This window comes from Microcebus murinus, chromosome 19, assembly GCF_040939455.1.
Source record: "Microcebus murinus isolate Inina chromosome 19, M.murinus_Inina_mat1.0, whole genome shotgun sequence".
Taxonomy (NCBI): domain Eukaryota; kingdom Metazoa; phylum Chordata; class Mammalia; order Primates; family Cheirogaleidae; genus Microcebus; species Microcebus murinus.
This window is the reverse complement of record NC_134122.1, coordinates 25,529,657-25,549,709: the sequence shown is the minus strand read 5'-3', so window position 1 is coordinate 25,549,709 and position 20,053 is coordinate 25,529,657. Positions and strand designations below refer to the sequence as shown.

Here is a 20,053-nt window from a genome sequence, read left to right as displayed (position 1 = left end):
CCCTTTGATATACAGGCACTCCATAAGAAAAAAGAATATAATAAGCCATTTAAACTTTTCCAATATTTTACTTAAAATACATATTGTGAAATCAAGCTATAATGATACACCAGTGTGGGAAACCTTTGGAGATACCATTTCAACAGATACACTATGAATATATAGTTCCTACATAAAACTATATAACTTACCAGACTTTTAATTCCTGTTATATACCATACTCAAAACATCTAGATGAATATGGAAAGTGCTGAGTAAGAAAAACAGGAACAATGTGTGATTTTAATAAATGAAAAATGGCATTTCAGCTCAGTGGCAAAGGGGTAAATAATCCAAATAATATAGGCCATCAGGTTAATCATTTGAAAACCAACAAAATTAGACCCTTACTTCAACACCATACATAATCAACTAAAATTGTAGTAATGATCCATCAGTAATACAAATTAGATGACCTCAAACAAAATTTATTCCATGTACTAGAAAAAAGGAGGTATACCTGCAGGACATTGTGTCAGGTTCCAAAGGTTTATTTTGCAGGTCAATGATATGACAGTTCACATTTGTTTCGAGTTGATTTCTAATGCTCAAACTATTTATGTCAGAATTTACAGACCATAATCTCTATATTAACACCTTAAAATAAATGACTTACCTAAAGTCCACTTCTGAATTGCATAACTCCCACATAAGCGTAACTCTGTGTCACTTAGATTAGAATGTCTTCATTCAGTTATCGTTAATAGTAACAGAGCATCCTAAATCAACTGGCTTAAAAATAAGGTTAGTCTCTCACAAAATAGTCCAAAGGCGGAGTGGCTACAAGGCTGGTTGGTTTTGTGGCTCAATGACATCATCCAGGTCCCAAGATCTTTCAATCTGTCTGCTCAGGCCATGATTAACCTATGATCCATTGCTGAAAGACAGTTACCAGGCACCACATCCAGACAAGGTACTGTTCACCAAAATTCCACTTGACCTTGCTCGAGTCCTTGAACCTTTGAGGAAACCTTTTCCAGAAATAGCCTGTCAGATATCTCCTTTGTTTATGTTTAGAATTGGGTCCCATAACCACTTTAAACCAACTCCTGACAATGAGAAAGGGACTGTCACTGACTGAAATTAATCAGGATTAACTTCCCAACCTTTGAGAAGTAGATACCCAAACTCTGCCAGCAAATAAGAAGGGAGTGACTAGTGGAGTCACTCAGCAATGTCTGCCACAAATCCTTATTAATGTGTTCTATTAATTCATTCAGTAATGAGAAAGAGTAGAGCACAAGGATTAAAAACACTATCATATCAAATAAAAATATAATTAAATCCTATTTTACATAGCATTTATATTCTTGTACACTTATACCTATGTAAGCATCCAAATGAAAAATAGATGAAAAACAATAGATTAAATGAGAATACATCTCATTTAATTTAAGTTTAAGTACATCTTTAAATTGTATAGAGTGAATGAGGACTATAGCGGTTTCTCAATCCTGGATACTTCTGGCATTAACAACTTAAAATTACCTAAGCAAGGTTTTCTGTCTATTTTATACATAGATTTCTATCTCTTTTGCTGACTCAGACACAAATTGAAACAGTTTATTGGTTCATTATGGGTGATAATTAGCAATGATCAAATGCATTTAAAAATGCCAGAGAAGAATGCAAGAAAAAGTGTATTTTATATCTATCAAATATTATTTCAAGGACAATGTATATTAGGATATTAACATGGTGGTGCTATTTAGAATGGATAATCTTACCCTATGTATTACAATTACTCTAATAAGGATACAATGCTTTCAAACATGATTCAAACTGGTCATACAATTTCTGTAACATACTAAAATACCAAAAAAGCCCCCCCAAAACATAAGTCCTATGTTCTTTGGGAACTTTTTATATGTGAGTTTAATGTTACTAACTTGATTAGCTATCCTGACGATTTTACAGCTTCTATTTACACAAGGAGTTATGTTTATTCACAGCAGATACCTGTATGTTCTGGGTTCTCTTTTTAAACAAAAAGTTTGCTATGGCCTCAGAAACATATCTTTTTAGTATTAACAATTTCTAAAGAACTATGTTTTCCATATTCCCTAAACTGACAGATTCCCTGATACCATGTTAAAAAAATTCTAATCCATGGTGAAATGTATACACATTCTAAATATTTATAAACTTTTACTCTTGCATTATCTGGTACCTAATGAATCATATGGTCTTGTAATAATCATGGTCTCTACTCTTGAGTTTTCAGATTATATGACTAACACAAGGGTTTGTCCACACTCACCTGAGTGAGCACTCTGTTGTACAATGTGTTTGACATCAGGCAGAAGTTTCTTATTCATTAAATTCAAAGAGTTCTCTCACATAAAATGAGTTCTGACTTCAGAGAAGCCTTCCCACATCTACTATGTTCACATTCCCTCTTCTGTGAATTCTTTGATGGCTATTGAATGCTGATTTGTGATAGAATTTTTTCCCACATTCAGTACATTCATAGGGTTTCTCTCCCGAATGAGTTCTATAGTGTACAGTGAGGTATGACATCCGAGAGAAGGCTTTTCCACATTCATTACATTCAAAGGGTTTCTCTCCTGAATGAATTCGATGATGTATAGTGAGATACGACATTTGAGAGAAGCATTTCCCACATTCAAAACATTCATAGGCTTTCTCTCCTGTGTGTGTTCTCTGATGTCTATTAAGGGCTGAATTCTGGCAGAAGGTTTTCCCACATTCACTACATTCATAGGGTTTCTCTCCTGAATGAATTCTATGATGTATAGTGAGGTATGACATCTGAGAGAAGAATTTTCCACATATATAACATTCATAGGGCTTCTCTCCTTTATGTATTCTCCGATGTCTACAAAGGGCTGAGTTCTGGTAGAAGGTTTTTCCGCATTCACTACATTCATAGGGTTTCACTCCTGAATGAGTTCTATGATGTATAGTGAGGTATGACAACTGGGAGAATAATTTTCCACATTCATTACATTCGTAAGGTTTCTCTCCTGTGTGTACTCTCTGATGTCTCATGAGGGCTGAATTCAGGTAGAAGGTTTTCCCACATTCATTACATTCATAGGGTTTCTCTCCTGAATGAGTTCTATAATGTACAGTGAGATATGATAACCGAGAGAAGAATTTACCACATTCATTACATTCATAGGGTTTCTCTCCTGTGTGTGTCCTTAAGTGGGTAGTGAGAGTAGACTTGCGGCAGAAGCATTTCCCACATTCACTACACTTATATAGTTTCACGCCTGTGTGAATTTTCTGATGGTCATTGAGTGCTGACTTCTGGGAGAAGGTTTTCCCACAGTCATGACAAACATAGGGTCTCTCTCCTGAATGTGTTCGCTGATGTTGTGTAAGGTGTGTCTTCTGGCAAAAGGATTTTCCACAGTAACTACATTCATAGGGCTTCTCTCCTGAGTGAGTTCTCTGATGTTGAATGAGGTGTAACTTCTGGTAGAAGTTTTTCCCACATTCGTTACATTCATAGGGCTTCTCCCCTGTGTGTGTTCTCTGATGTACAGTGAGGGTTCCCTTCTGGCAAAAGGATTTCCCACACTGATTACATTCATAAGGTTTCTCTCCTGTGTGAGTCCTCTGATGGATAATAAATTTTGACTTTTTGCAAAAGGATTTCCCACATTGACTGCATTCATAGGGCTTCATTTCCACGTCAGATCTCTGATGTACACTGAGGTTTGACATTTGGAGAAATGCTATTTCAGATTCATTCCACTTATAGGGCTTCTCTTCCATGTGATTAACAAAAACGGGGTCCTTTTGGAAGGCTTTCTGGCATTCAATATATTCAAAAGGTTTCTCTAAAATATGAATTTTCTGATAAATACTTTCTTCATTTAGAGTGTAAGGTTCTCCATTTTGATTAAACTCATAAGATTTATCTCCTGGATGAATTTTCTCAAGCTTAATATGGAGGAGTGACTTCCCACATCCACTACATTCATCAGGTTTCATTCTTGCATAGCTTCCATCACTACTAATATATTCTGAAATAGATGTTAAACTCTTTTCACATGAGTCACATAGGCTATTTTTATAGGCTATTTTTCTTGAAGACACAGGGTTCGTTTCTACATTAAAAATTTTACCAGGAACATTACCTCTCTCTTCAATCAGGGTCTCACTGATGAACACAGTTTGCCTCAAATGTTTATCTTCATCTTCCTGGACACTTTCTATTAAGTTATCAGTTTGCCAGGCTTCATCTAAAAAGAGACAAAATTAACCAACTTTTGTACAGCTTCCAATATAAGATGTGGAATGAGACTTATGAGACATGTACACAAGCATCTCATTGGTGGAAGATGCTAGCTTCATGGACAGATGAAAATAATTTCAAGTGTACTTTTCCCTCTTATTCTTTTGGTTTAGAATCACACACATACACACACACCCCTCCTTACCACCTCCAGATGTGGGGATAGGGGGAAGTAAACTGACAAAAATGCAAGCACCTTTGATCTCTGCTACTTTGTATATTCTTCAAAAACAGGTATAAAAGATAAAATATAAACACAGAGCAATGAACAGTACACAAAGGAAGTTAGATGAACAGTTGACAAGACAGATACCAACAATATGGTGACGGACAGTGCTGTTGGACAAGGAGGGTCATAAGATACATTCTAGTAAGGATTTGTTTTGGAGGAGGTGGACCAGCACTTCATACCATATCATTTCATGTCAAGTTAGGAGAGACAGATTATAATCTAAGGCACTATCATCATACACTGAGATTTTTATGGTATCATTTTCACTAGTTTACATACTTCTAAACTGTTTTGCTTTTCTCCCCATTCCAAACAGAATAAATTTCCTCATATTGAAGGAAGAGCCCTATAATCAAGACTTTAACCCTATAATTCTGTTTCATTTGGAAGGAAAGTCTCAAGAATACATATATGTCCAACAGGAAATATAAAATAGTCCACAGAACATGTCATCCTTTCAAAAGTTGTAGATTTCTTAAATATTCTAATGAAGCTATGATTTAATATACAACTCATTCTGACCATGAAATTCTGTTTGTTCCTATTTGGACAATGTAGTATGAACTCTGGTGAGGTGACTATACGCAAGTTACTTAAGTTTTCTGTAGTCAGTATTCTCCACCTGTCAGATGGAGACAATGGCACCTACCTCACACACTTGTTATGGAATTACAAGAGTTAATAAAAATAAAGTGCTCAGAACAGGCTGGGCTCAGTGGCTCACACCTGTAATCCTAGCACTCTGGGAGGCTGAGGCGGGTGGATTGTTCAAGGTCAGGAGTTCAAGACCAGCCTGAGCAATAGTGAGACCCCATCTCTACTATAAATAGAAGGAAATTAATTGGCCAACTAAAAAAAGAAAAGAAAAAAAATATATATATATATAAAATTAGCCAGGCATGGTGGCACATGCCTATAGTCCCAGCTACTCGGGAGGCTGATGCAGGAGGATCACTTGAGCCCAGGAGTTTGAGGTTGCTGTGAGCTAGGCTGATGCCATGGCACTCTAGCTCGGGCAACAGAGTGAGACTCTGTCTCAAAAAAACAAATTTAAAGTGCTCAGAACAGCATTTGGCACAAAACATATGCTTGATAAGTTTAGCAAGTATTTTTCCAATTTTCAATCTCCTGACAATTTCTTTAAGCCAGTCCTGTCCCTGACATACTACTGTCACTTATCTCTGAATGTGAGAGCTTCCTCACTCCTGAGTGTAGCTACAAACCTTAAGAATCAGATCCCCCAACCTGCTCCTAAAATAGTGACTTATTTTTAGTTATCTTAGTAATTTTTTGGTAAAAACCTATCATATTTGCTATCATCCACATTAACTGAAACCATGTCAACCTTATCCTCCAAAACCTACAATTTCCCTGAATCTGCTCCCAAATTATCAACAGATAAAATAGAAAAAAGAATCTGATAAACAATACTTTTCACTACTTGGATTTACAATATGATTCCAAATTAGGATGACAATTGTACACCAAAAATATTCTGTTCCAGAAAAACCAAGCTATTTGTTGGACAAGGAAAGTCATAAGGGACAACCAAGTAGGGATTTGTTTTGGAGGAAATGGGTCAACACTATACCTTATCATATCCTATCTAGTTGGGAGAAACAGTCATGATCTAAGGCACCACTGCCTTATAGATTGCTGTGGCGTCCAACTGACACCCAGCGCATTTCACCCACAAGTCTCTACTCTTACTGTTTCACTCAGTTTGCCTGATTTCTTGACTTCATCTACTCAAAATCTACTTTTAAAGGGAGTTTCCATGCTTTAAAAAAATACTTTTCAAATCCTTTCTCACCTCAATTAACTCCATTTCCCCTTGAAGTTGAAAATAATTATTGTCCATATAATCATTTGAGCACAAAGTGATTTCAGCCTTGCATTGGATCATCAGCCCTCCACGTAAAACACTGAGTTTTAAATTACTTCATGCAACTCTGTTCTTTTTTCTTAATTGAAACCTATCTCCTAGGAAGTATTTCCTTTGAACCCCAGAACAGAAATCAAGGAAGTTAATCATACGGGTATTTTTATAGTACTTGCAAAATATATGGGGCTATGACCCAGGCATGTATATTTAGAAGTAAATGCTTATAAATTATTTCTGCATGGACAAGAAAGTCCGTTCACCTACCTGGCTCCTCAGATAATCAAAGAAATACATACCTACTCTATGTTACATACTACATCGAGGGAGAACACACCCTTTTCTTTATAGGATTACAATCCAAGGGAGCAAAAAAGCTCAAGCAAATATATATACGATCAAATAACAGATTACTTGATCAGATTAACTTCCTTATGGAATCACTACCTAGTGGAACTGAAGTTGAGAGAAAGAAGACACTAGAGTAATGATAAGAGTTAGGAAGGAAAAAGGGGTTGAAAGAACACATTATCTGGGGAAGGAAAGCATACCCTAATGAAATATAAACCCATAAAAACAATAATCTCATGAAGAGAAGATGTTTAGAGTGTGGACCAAATGGAGTTTACTAGAGTTCCGGGAAACAACAGAAAATTACTTTACAGGGCTAATATTGTGGTGATCCTTAAAGGATGTAGAACTGAAGTTCTCTTTAGGAATTAACAGCAAATAGGCTTATAGGCTTATCTTGTGAGGCTAGTGATAAGATCACTTCGGAACTTTAGATGAAGACACTGTGCAAATCCAATTAGGATTCATAGCAATCCAGGCTTAACAGAATATACTTCTTGTTACATCAAGTCAAAGGAAACTTGATATCCAGAGATAAATTAAGATATTTCACACTGGACAAAAGCCAATAATCCTGGAGAGATCAGTAATACCTGATAAGAAGTGGACTTTTTAGTGTATTTGTAGGGGCCACTATAGGAAAAGAAGAGGTATAATTTAGTAAATAAAGGGAGGTAGGAAAGGTGATTAGTAATTATTAATACAATCTGGAAGAGTTTATGATCAGTATTCAGACATGATGAGAATGAGAGCAGAGCCAGGCTGTGCAATGGTGCTAGAGGCATCACACAGGGTGTGAGCAGCATAAACACAAACAAAACCCTACAGACTAGAGACTAGAGGAGCCATTTGAGGAACTCAGGAAACAAGGAAGTCACAGCAGGCAGAAGCAGATCTTTGGAGACATGTCTGGAGATGGAAGGATAAATAAACCAGACTTCACTTATGTATACAATACTTATGAAACACCTTCTATGAAAGGACATCATTCAAAGCACTGGGAATAGAACAGCAAATAAGAAACAAGATGAAATCAAGCACTTGGTTAAAGAGGGAGACCCAATTACTGTCATCTCCAAACTTAAGGAGGGCTGGGAGCTATGGAATGGCCAGCACTGTCAAATAAAGCACAGGCACACATCACAACGAGTGACACAACCTATCAGCTTAGGCATGGGATGGGGATTTTGGAATCTGACCTCAAAGAAAGAGAATTAAAAAGTGAAACTGGAAATAGAAACAAGTCTGAGGCATTTCACAATAAAGATGAAAAGGTCCAGAAGGTAATAAATAAGAACATAAGAGTCAAATAAGTTATTTTTTAACAGCAGACTTATGAATGCCTAAAAACAAAAGAAATGTATGGTAACAGTTACTGAAAATGCTAGAAGAGCAAATAAAGACCCAAGGTTTGAGAGGATAAAGGAAGTAACTGTATTTTGATTCTGGGTAGTGGTAAGCATGACAAAGCTCTATAACTAAAGTTTTTATGGGGAAGAAAGAAGTCTTTGGGAGTGAGTTTCAGGTGCCTACAGCATAGAAGTAACTATCTTTAGTCAACTCTAAAGGTTTGCGACCATTAAAAAATTCCTGGGAAAAACACTACCAAGTTACCAATCTCCTCACTGCCTTCACTAACACACCTGGATAGCTCTGAAGTAGGAATTCTCCTTCTACTATCCATGGCTCTTCTCCTTGCTCCAACTTGATGATAACATCCGGTTTGATAATGTGATACCCTGTTAATGAGAAATGAAAGAGAACTTGAGCCTAGCTGCTTGGCTTCAGGGTCTCTGTCATATGAGGAAAGGGCCTCTGTACGAGTTGCACAACAAAAGTGCCATTTGTGGTTTATTGAAATCAGAACCTTTCACTGGGGAGGTAAAGACCAAAATGCTCTGCCTGGTGCCCAAATAACATTTGTCCCATCAAATTCGAAGTTAAAATCATTAAATTTGAGAGAATCCCATATATATTAGCAACGAAGAAAGCAAGCTATCCTCACCCACAGAAACTAGATTGCTGTAGTTCTCCAGCATCACATCCCTGTATGTTATCTTCTGCTCAGGGTCCAGCTGCTGCCACTCCTCCTGGGTGAAGTCCACAGCCACATCCTTGAATGACACTGGCCCCTGTAATGGCACCATGATTGGAAGTGGGTAATGTGGAAAAGGCACAGGGGGACAAGATCTTAATAAGCTCCCTGGTAAAGTTAATCATAAACATTGTACACCTTATGTTATATTACAGATTGTGGAGAAAACAAACATATTAGAAATACACTGCTATTAGGTTCATTCCATAGACATTTTATAAAATGCTAGGCTCACACTGTAAACCAGGAACCTGGCTCCTGAGGAGTACAGGCATGAGGAACACTCATGGAATCTCAGGATATATACTCATACACTCTGTTCCTTCAAACACTCTCATTTTGCTTCCAGAACATCAACAATGTTGGTTCTCTCTTATCTCCTTGGCCACTCCTTCTCAATCTCCTTTGTTGGCTCTTCCTCTCCTCCAAGTCATCCTGAATTTTTGGAGGGCCCCAGGGCTCAGTCTTTGGGTTTTTTCTCTTTGCTCTCTGTACTCATCGCTTCGATGGTGAGCCCACCTGGCTTCATGACTAATTTATTAATAATTACCATCTTTATACCAGCATTTTCCAAACTTACATCACCAGCCTAGGCCACTCTCCTAAACTCCAGACACATATGTCTCAGATTTCAAATTCAACATGCCTAAAATTCAATCACTGCTCCTGTCCAAACCTGCTCCTCCTATAGCTACTACTAGGACCAATCTGCAATATTGGCCACAATTACCAAAACAACAAGCAAGCCTGGCAACATACATTCCAGTTTTGTATTTTATTATAAGAATAAGCCTACAGCCGGTCTGACCACAGCCTGCTACATGAATTATCAATAATAGATTGGCTTGGGTATCCCTAAATTATCTTTCTTCCCATTTTGCACATTCCAGGAGAGGAGAAGCACCTTCCTGGGGAGGGACTGACAGCTTTCCTGGAAACTGTCAAAACTGTATCTTTAAATGTGTATCTTTTGAATAAACTGTCCCATTCACAAGTACTCACATCAGCCATTATAACTGTTCCTTTAGTATTATCACCTCTAAAATAAAGATAATAATGGTACCTATCATATAATACTAATATTAAATAGACTAATCTGTAGAAAGCACTTAACATAGTATTGTAGACATAATACATACTTACCAATGATATCTACTGTTATTATGACTATCTACTGTGTATCTTATCACTTTCCAAATTAGGACAGAAAATTAACCATAAGACATAGAAGTTAAGTTTAAATAACTAAAGGTAATGTGGCTAAGTTCTATGTAACTGCCAAGAAAGAAGTATAAAACAGTATTTGTATGTTAAAAACAAAAAGGTTCAGATGATTTCAACAAAACATAGTGGTAGGAGCAGTGGGGAAGGTGGTGAAGGAAAGGCCACTTCATGCTTAGAGGCCAGGTGTGATGACAAACTTCTGGTGTTGATCAAGTATTTTAGGTTTTATATTTGGAGTGATTAACAAGTGCAGGATAGGTCCCCCTGTAGGACTCCCAGAGATGCCATGATGTTCTCACTCAGCTCCAGGTGATAGGGTTTCTAGGGATAGGCCTGGCTGGCATGGTAAGGGTAAGGGTGATCAGGGCAGAGAGTATCCAACTGCTGATGGGACACATAGTGGTGGGAGAAGTGGTTCCTGCCCCAGACAGATGAATCCATGTGCAGAACTGCCTCAGTAGGTAATGAGACTGCCTGGGAGAGCAACAGTAAGGGTTCTAGAAGCTCTGCCTACACTTCATTCAGATATCACTGGCCACTGGCCTGCTGAGGATGGAGGCAGTCCAGAAGTTCATATATTGCACTGCTCTGCCTTGCTGAGAGATAACAACTTGTTGATTTCTTAGTAAAGCAAGTCTGATTTCATTTCCTCAAATGTGTGTCCCTGTTTAGTTTGTCCACCTGATATCTGTCAGCACAGTCCATCGTGAGGAGAAATATGTAGAAAGTTATCAGTTCAGAAAAATTCATGAAAGGAAAGCAAAAAAAATAATAAGAATGTGTCATTAATAAAAACACAGTAAGATAGAAGTAATAGCACCACATATATCTATGACTAGACTTAAGTGTGAACAGATAAAATCTATTTTAAACCAGAATCTCTCTTGGGTTGAAAATATCCCAGGGACACAATCTTTGCCAAAAACATACTTAGAAATAAACATACCATTTCACTCATACTTCTATTCTATAGATTTTATATATAATGTATTTGTTTTTATTTGAATCCTTCCCACTAAGGGATTCTAAGCAATCTTCCTGAGAAGGAATATTTAATTCTTTTTAGTATCCCAGTACCTAGTAGAGAGTTCATGTTTGTGAAAAAATAAACAAAACAAATAGATGATTTCTTAATAAAGAATGCTAACTGAAGGAAGGGAAGATTATTTTGGGGTCAAAACAGTCCAATATGACAATCATGTAAGTTGTTGTATATTAAAAGTCATTAACAAATACAAGAGAGTGAGGGAACAGAGAATGAAAAAGCAGTCTAATTTGTATGTGTCAACAGGCTAAATTGCACTTTATTCTAACTTTCTGATTTTGCATTTATAATTTCACAAAATGTGCAACTTATGGGAAAAAACACAATAAGAAAAAAATTATAGGTTTTGTTATTTGGAATACACATAAAATACATGTACTGTGGCTGCTTGCAAACAGCATTCTCATGAATGTTCCAAACTTTTTTTTTGAGACAGGGTCTTGTTCTGTTGATCAGGCTGGAGTGCAGTGGCATCATCATAGTTCACTGCTGCCTCAAACTCCTTGGCTCAAGTGATCCTCCTGCCTTAGCCTCCCAAGTAGCTTGGGACTACAGGTGCACGTCACCACACCCAGCTATTCTAAATTTATGTGGAGACGGAGTCTTGCTATGTTGCCCAGGCTGGTCTCTAACTCCTGGCCTCAAGCAATCCTCCTGCCTTGGCTTTTCAAAGTGCTAACATTACAGGCATGAGCCATCGTGCCTAGCCAAACTTATTTTTTATTTGGTGAAGGGTTTAAGTAGCTTACCTGAGTTCACTTTTATGCACAAAGGAACAAGAATAAAATTGCACTGTTTTTTCTCTGCCTTAAAACAAGAAGTTTTATAAGCAATAACTTTAAGAAAATGGATTTCAGAAAACTTGGATAACAAGTTGTTAAGACAACCAATCAGAACTGCAAATATTTCGGGATTTTAGATTAATTTCATAAGACAAGGGAACAACCTATAATGAGTGTGTCTTAAAAGACCACTTGGTAGAGATAATATTCCAAAGACAGTTTTGTAATCATAGAATTCTGATCTGGATTATATGTTGTCGCACAAGCCAGAGCCAGACCTTAGAGCAAGAATACTTTTGTGAAAAATCTCAATTTACCACTTTATCAGAGCTTGGTTTATGATACAGATAATGCTTGCTTCTCCAATGCTGTGGGGAAGGGAGAATGTTCTCCTTGCCTTTCTGAGATTCCTTTCATGAGTGGTTAGGGAGGATGGTAATTTCAAGGGCAAGCACTGTAATTCCATCAGCAAAATTTGAGGGAAAAAGTGTATTCCCCAGAGGAATAGAACATGAAAAAGATGCAAGAGGACTTTAACAAAGGAACTCTGTATGCCACAGTCATCAGCGATCACACATGCATCACTGGGAACTAACAACAGTCAGACAACAGCTACAGCCTACTGAGGCCAAAAGACTGCACTCCAAGTGTCCTCTACTCAGCCAGGAAGGGTCCTCTAGTACAGGGGTCCCCAATCTTTTTGGCACTAGGGACTGGTTTCACTGAAGACAAGTTTTCCACAGACGGTAGAGGGGGAGGGTGATGGAGCTTAGGCGGTGATGTGTGGCCTGGTTCCTGACAGGCTAGTACCAGGCTGCAGCAGAGGGGTTGGGGACCATAGCTCTAGTACAGCAGAAAAAAAAAGACATCTCAGATATGCAAAGACTCAAAAGAGTCAATATTAGTACACCACCTATGTGGCCAATCCAAGAAAAACAACTGAAGCAGTATGCCAGAAATAGGAGGGGAAAAATGAAAACTCCTACAGAAATAAAAGAACCTCAAATAAATTCCTCCTGCTCACCACCACTGATGTTATCTTTCAAGATGCTGCACTTGAGCACTGGGTGGAGAGGGTGCTCTAGGAAGCCTATCCATGCAAACGTCCTTACTCTGAGAAATTTTAAAAATATGAAATATTTGATTTCTCAAAATAAAAATATTAAAGAATTATATGGTAATACTGGAAAATAAAGTAAAAAGACATTAACTTGGAAGAAAATGTCTACTAACATGACCAAAACTAAAAAATCTTATGATCATTTAAGTGTACTTAAAAGTCAACAAAAGCAAAACAAAACAATGATAGAAACATTGGCAGTGGATGTAAACAGGCACTTAGCATAAACACAGAAATGGGCCAGTCTGAAAAAGCTATGTGCTGGATAGTTCCAAGTACATGATGCTCTGGAAAAGGCAAAAATGTGGAGACAATAAAAAGGTCAGCACTTGCCAGGAGCTGGGAAAAGCGGAAGGGAGGTTGGTGCACAGAGGGTGTTTAGGGCAGTGAAACTATTCTACATGACACACTAATGGTAGATACATGTCATTATACATTTGTCAAAACCTGAAATGCAAAATACAACGAGTGAACCCTAATGTAAACAATGGATTTTAGGTAATAATAATGCATCAATATTGGTTCAAGTGGAACAACTGTACCACTGATGCAAGACGTTACTAACAGGGGAAACTGAGAGGGGAGAGGTGTGTGGGAACTCTGCCATCTGCTCGACTTTTCTAAAAACCAAAAACTGCCATAAAAAATAAGTCTACTGATAGTAAAAAAAATAAACAGCTCCGAAATATGTAAAAATATACTCAAACCTCAACCTCACTCATAAGGTTAAGGAAAAACTCAAGCCTGTGGGCATGCAGGGTGCCCGGGAGCAGCCGGAGCACCCTGAGTCACACTCCCTTTCTGGCTCAGCTAGAAACCCCTGCGTGCCCTTGACTTACTGCCCCCAAAACCCCTACTGCATTTCACATTGTCAGGTTCCACTTGTATCTTTTTATCAGATGACTTGCTTTCCCAATTAAGTGGTTTCAAATTCTCTGCAGTGTAAAATCAAACATCACTAGAGCAGTGGTGACTCCTGGGTCAATCTCAGTATTTACCTCCATTCACGTTCGTCACTGTCCCTCAACAGGAAGCCTAAATCCTAAGAAAGCAGAAGTCTTATTGGCCCTTCAGGAGCCTTTCTCAGGTGCCTTTACCAGCCTTTGCAATGAACCCTAATTACTCCAGGGCTGTCAAAACCCCACCTCATTTGACTCATACCTTTCCCTCCACTGGGTGACTGAGTCACAATACTTTATAATACATCTACAGTCATCACTTCAAAGTTTCCCATGTACTGACCATAAAGATTCCCACTGTCTCCTGTAAACACGTCTATGAATTATCTCCTCCAAGGAGAATATAAACTCAAGGGAAAGAAGGGCCTCTTAAAATCATGTCTCCAAACCTAAAGACGTATGAGGTTAATGTCTAAGAAAAAAAGACAAAATACTAGATGATAGAAAGGGTCACCAAAGCAAAGAGCCAAGCAAGGAGGAAGCTTCTTTTGGGTATCTTCAAGCACCAGAACAGAAAAATACGGCTAGAACTGATGTTCCAGTCACTTTCAGCTGAGAAGCACCAATGTCATTACAAAAAAATCCCAAGAGTAGTAAATTACATCCACATTGTAATAAATGAGATGGAATTTCAGAAAAAATATAATCCTCCCAGCTAGCTAAGCCATGCGTACAGGTGGTCAGGATGGACCTGCTCTCTCCCTAAACCCCCAACCTCAGCCTCACTCTCAGCTGATTAACTATTTCCCTGAGAAAAGTGAGCAGAAGGCATGCCACATGTCTACCCGTCTTGAACCACCTCCGGGGACCCCTCCAATCCCGGTCCCCATCCGTGTCCCTCTCCCTGATCTAGGAACCTCCAACCATACTCCTCTTTCCCACATGCATCAACTACGTTTCATTCTTCACTGCATCATCCCCATTGTTATTTCTCCTGTTTTGTTTTTTTTTTGACACAGAGTCTCACTCTGTTGCCCAGGCTAGAGTGCCATGGCATCAGCCTAGCTCACAGCAACCTCAAAGTCCTGGGCTTAAGCGACCCTTTTGCCTCAGCCTCCCGAGTAGCTGGGACTACAGGAATGTACCACCATGCCTGGCTAATTTTTTCTACATATTTTTAGCTGTCCAAGTAATTTTCTTTCTATTTTTAGTAGAGATAGGGTCTTGCTGTTGCTCAAGCTGGTCTTGAACTCCTGAGCTCAAGCAATCCGCCTGCCTCAGCCTCTCAGAGTGCTAGGATTACAGACATGACCCACCATGCGAGCCACCACGCTCGGCCTGTTTTTCCTGTTAAAACAAAAAAAATCCTTTCTTGGCTTCAACTCCTACTCCAGCCACTGTCAAGCTTTTCCTCTTCAGGGCAAAATTTCTCAAGAGTTAGGAATATACCCAATCCAATCCTTCTACCACACTCTCTTAAACCTCTCCAATCAGGATTTACCCTGCATATCCAGCCCAACAAATCCTCAGGGAGTTGCATGACCTCCCCAGGGCCAAATCCCACGGTTATTTCTCAGTCCTCATTTGGCTGGACTATTAACAGTGCTGACATAGCTGATGACCCACTCCTGGAAGCTTCTCCTTCCCTTGGCTTCAGGAACTGCAGGCCCCTGGTTCTCGCTCTTGCCTGACCAGCAGCCCCTTCCCAGTTTCTCCTTCTGTATAAGACTGCATGTGGGAGAGCCGGGGCTAACCCCCTGCCCAACTTCCAGTGCCAATTCCCACCTGGACTCATCTCCTGGCACCCCCACCCCCACCCCATATACATTTGCCTTCCTGATGTTGCCACCTCACCTCATACCAAACAGCCCAAATTTAAAACATCTAAGACCTAATTCTGGCCTTTTTTCAACCTGCTTTTCCCACAATCTTCTCCATCCCAGTTAAAGGCAACCTCATTTTCTCAGCTACTCAGGGAGCTTCTCAAGTGCTTTCCACATGAAGGCAGCATGATACCATTAATGCTTTAGGTTTAGGAGAAATATTCAATGTAGAAAATATACTTGAGTTAGTGGACAGAAGAAGCAGCAAAGAGAGAAAGTCCCTGCAATAGTCCAGAGATGAAAAAAACAAGCTATTTTTAACGGTAGCAGGGATGGGATCAGAGGACATGATAAAGCCATTTAGAACATAACATTAACAAACTCGAACAATCCCATGTGGTAAGACAGAATAGCCAAGGAGTTCAGAAAGAATCCCATTTTTCTAGATAGTGTTACAGGCTAGATTATGGAACAATGAAAGAACCAATAGGATAAGAGGAGAAGGCATAAGTGGGGCTTGCAAATAATCATTTTTGGATCTACTGCATCTATGAACACATTCCACATTCCATAGAAATGCTGAGCAGGTGGCTGGACAGAAGCACCTATGGCTCTATGTGCAAGAACTAACATAGAGCTAGTGGTTAGAAGCATAGGCGTGTGAGCTCAGAGAGGTATAAGAAGAGTCATGAGCCCAGAGTAGAGAACAATAGGTGAAGAAAGCAGAGAAATCATCAAATTCAGGAAGACAAGGAGGGAGATGTCATAGAAACTGACAGAGGAGACTCGGTCTACAGCAAGGACTGGCAACCTCTACCAGAACAAGGTCAGGGGAATGGAAGGGACAGAACCAAGGCTGTAGGCTATAGGAGAAAATGGGAATGGAAGATAAGGGCTTCTTGCCAGAGATTTATCACTGCTCTGTCTGCTGTGCAACCCAGACAGACTAACAGGGAGAAATATTTACCAACGCTAATTTAAGGGTAGGAGAGCCATTCCTGCAGATGATCCATGTTTTATCACTGGGTTGAGCAGTAAAAACAATATATCTGTGGGACAACAATGTTTGAATCACCAGAGATATCATATGCATTAAGTCATCTGTGGGCAGTACACTCTCTGCTTACATGAAGAACAAATAAGACAGGGATGGCTGCGAGTTAAGGGCTATCATTTAGGAAGGTTATGTATGGTTTATGTCAAAGAAATCTTTAAAATCCCTGAGAAAACAAAAATATTTCTGCCTATGGTCAATGTAAGTACCAGATGGAATTTGTCATTTTTTTGTGATGAATGCCAAGAATGTGAGACACACTAGTACTCTGGCTTTAAAAACTCTTTAAAGATCATGCTATCTACACACATGAAAATGACAAATATGCTGGTGCTGGCTACTCTGTTTTGTTGACCATACCTTTATCTATTTCTACTTTCGCACTTAAAACCTAAACCATTATTCATTTCCTAAGGTATATTATAAATCAAACAAGAGAATAAATATATGAACAGAAAAGCTCACCAGGGATTTATTCATTTTCTGCTGCTCTTGGAAAAATGTGGAAGGCTGTAAAAACAGAAGATCTGGGAAAGGAAAACACAAGCAATGAAGTTATGGGTGATCTGGCCTGCCAAGGCAGGAATCTCCCGCATAAAAACCTACCCAGAAAGATCCATGAAGGACACCCTACAGGAGACTGTCACTTTAAGCCCTCAGTAGGGACTGGAAAACGACCAGGAGGTGCACTGCACCCATGTGCACATTTGTAGCTCACACATGGTTACCAAGTAACTGGGTGTGATTCTCACAGTGAATGACAACTGGATCCTAGTAAAATAATCTGCCCTCATTAAGTGTACAATAAAAAGAGTTCTGTAACACCCATCTATTTTCTAAGTCTTTTAACTACTTAAGATCAGAAAAATCACCTTTTTTGCTCCTTCCTTTTGTTCTCCCTTTGCTACAACAATGGGTCTGGTCATCATCTGTGGCGTATGTATCATGCTCTTTAAACCTGTATCTGGATCTTGCTCTATAATCCTATCTTTCTCTCCTCAATAAGCCTCATTTTCATGCTTGCCATAAAAATAAAAAGAAAATCCATAGAATGCTCTGAATAAAGAGATACAGTCAGCATGGTTGAGTCTTTATGTGTACAAATTTTGAGTGCCGGCTGTTCAAAAGGACCTTTTGTTAAAAACTTACTCTGATTTAACTAAGATACAGTGGACAGAACACTGGCCTGAAAGATAAGACTCCTGAGTTCTACTACTGGCCATCCTACCAACAAACCTGGTGACCATGGAAAAGTCACTCATCTGCTAAGGCCCAATGTCTTCCTCTAGCAACTGAGGCAGCAAGAGAGAATCCTTGCAGACTTTTCCTGCACTGAAATGTCGTTTCTACAGGGCCAGACCTGAGATGGAATCAGCAGACACAAATTAGAGAACTAACTGCTGATGGACATTTAGTAACACACTCGTTCGCGATCTGGAGCGGTGAGAGGAGAAAAGAGTGGAGGAAAAAAGTCCCCAGCTGAGGCTGGCGACACGCCCCCCTCCCTTTAAACCCTGTCCTCAAAAATCTTCCCCAGGAGAAGCCTATTCCAGTGCAGCATGTCCCGCCCTCAAACCCAACCACTCCTCTACCCTGAAAGCCATCAAAACCCTCCCCTGTCCCACAAGTTAATGTCCTCGGAATGCGACTACTTCACCCAAGCCCAGCTCACTCCGGGCTCGCAAAGCCACGACCTACCCCTCCTGGGCCTCCGCGGCCTCTGCCCCACGGTTCCCGACAGACAGAGGCGGGGGAGTGTTTTCGCGGGCGCGCTTCTGCTCCCGAGGTCGCCTCCCTTCCACTCCACCAAAGCCGTTCTGTTCCCGAGGAACCGGATCTGGGCCTACGGGACAAATTCAGGCGGAGCGTCCCTCTCGGGCCTTAAATCTGCCTCCTCTGGGACTCACCGTCCCGCACAGCTGCGGCCGCGCCGCCGAGGATGCAGACGGGCCGGTGGCGGGTTCCGCCGCCCGCTAGTCGCCGTCGCTGCCCGCCCGGCCCTCGAACCCCAGCACCGCGGGCCCGGGGCTCGCACTCCAGGGTCCCCACTCGAGCCTCCGCCGAGTCCGCGCGAACCTGGGGCCACACAGCCTCGCATACGCCTGCGTGTCGGCCCCGCCGGTCGGCGTTCACCCCCTCAGGGTCCGCGATCTCGCCCACCCGAGGCCAAAACCTGGCAACGACGTTGATCCGCGACCTGAGGACGCATCGGAAGCGAGGGCAGAGCGCCGGGGGTGCGCATGCGTGAACACGCACAGAGGGGGAAGGCACATGCGCAGGAGAGTCCCGGAGTTCGCCTCCTGGGGCCGCTGCCGACCCCGGGACAGGTAACGGGACTCTATTTCCCATGAATCCATGCGCCACCAGGTTTAGGGAACGTCTTAAAAGTCCCTGCGTCGTCTAGCTCTGAGCGTCTATGTGCTGTGAAGACTGGCAGCCCCGAGGCCCACCCTCAAATTTCTGCTTATTCTAAGGCTACGTCTTTTTTTTTTTTTTTTTTTTTTTTTTTTTTTTTTTGAGACAGAGTCTCGCTTTGTTGTCCAGGCTAGAGTGAGTGCCTTGGCGTCAGCCTCGCTCACAGCAACCTCAAACTCCTGGGCTCGAGGGATCCTTCTGCCTCAGCCTCCCAAGTAGCTGGGACTACAGGCATGCGCCACCATGCCCGGCTAATTTTTTTTATATACATATCAGTTGGCCAATTAATTTCTTTCTATTTATAGTAGAGACGGGTCTCGCTCTTGCTCAGGCTGGTTTTGAACTCCTGACCTTGAGCAATCCGCCCGCCTCAGCCTCCCAGAGAGCTAGGATTACAGGCGTGAGCCACCGCGCCCGGCCTAAGGCTACGTCATTAAGGGACCCTCTAAGCCGGGCGCGGTTGTTAACGCCGATAATCTGGCCCTTGGGGCGGCCGAGGAGCAAGAATCGCTCCAGGCCAATTTCGGGGCTGCAGTGAGCTGTGCTCAGGCTACTGCACTCCAGCTTGGGCGACAGAGCGAGACCTTGTCTCAATCAATCAAACAAAGTTTAAAAGAATAAGAGAATCAGTGTCCACGCACAACCATGATAAATAAAGGAAAGGGGTCCCTCATATCACATTTGCTTATGATCACAAATGAGACATCATGTCGCTAAAATATTAGGACATAGAGCCCAGCGATAAAATAGAGTATTAGCCGGGAACAAAATACCTTCCTCCCCCCAACAAGGACAAAATAAATTTAGCTTTTCCAAGCCACT

At 40.7% G+C, this 20,053-nt stretch overlaps 1 protein-coding gene across 2 annotated transcripts; it reads right to left on the bottom strand.

Moving 5' to 3' along the window:
* Window positions 1–2,327: 2,327 nt before the first annotated feature.
* ZNF12 (zinc finger protein 12) lies at window positions 2,328–19,050 on the bottom strand. Of its 2 annotated transcripts, XM_075995285.1 has the most exons (5): window positions 18,515–19,050; window positions 17,282–17,343; window positions 8,780–8,906; window positions 8,418–8,513; window positions 2,328–4,256 (listed from the first exon to the last, which is right to left on the bottom strand). In XM_075995285.1, exons 2-5 carry the CDS (start codon window positions 17,294–17,296, stop codon window positions 2,398–2,400), a joined length of 2,097 nt encoding a protein of 698 aa, XP_075851400.1. In that variant the 5' UTR covers window positions 17,297–17,343; window positions 18,515–19,050; the 3' UTR covers window positions 2,328–2,397. The 2 variants fall into 2 exon arrangements, with proteins under 2 accessions (XP_075851400.1, XP_075851401.1); XM_075995286.1 differs by lacking the exon at window positions 8,418–8,513.
* Between the last annotated feature and the right edge of the window lie 1,003 nt (window positions 19,051–20,053).

What these genes read in the sequence shown, in the direction of transcription:
- ZNF12 (XM_075995285.1), bottom strand. An exon ending in CAGCAATCTAGTTTCTGTGG is followed by an intron (nt 8,514 to 8,779) that starts GTGAGGATAGCT and finishes TCTCATTAACAG; the next exon opens with GGTATCACATTATCAAACCG. An exon ending in CCTACTTCAGAGCTATCCAG is followed by an intron (nt 4,257 to 8,417) that starts GTGTGTTAGTGA and finishes GTCTCTTTTTAG; the next exon opens with ATGAAGCCTGGCAAACTGAT.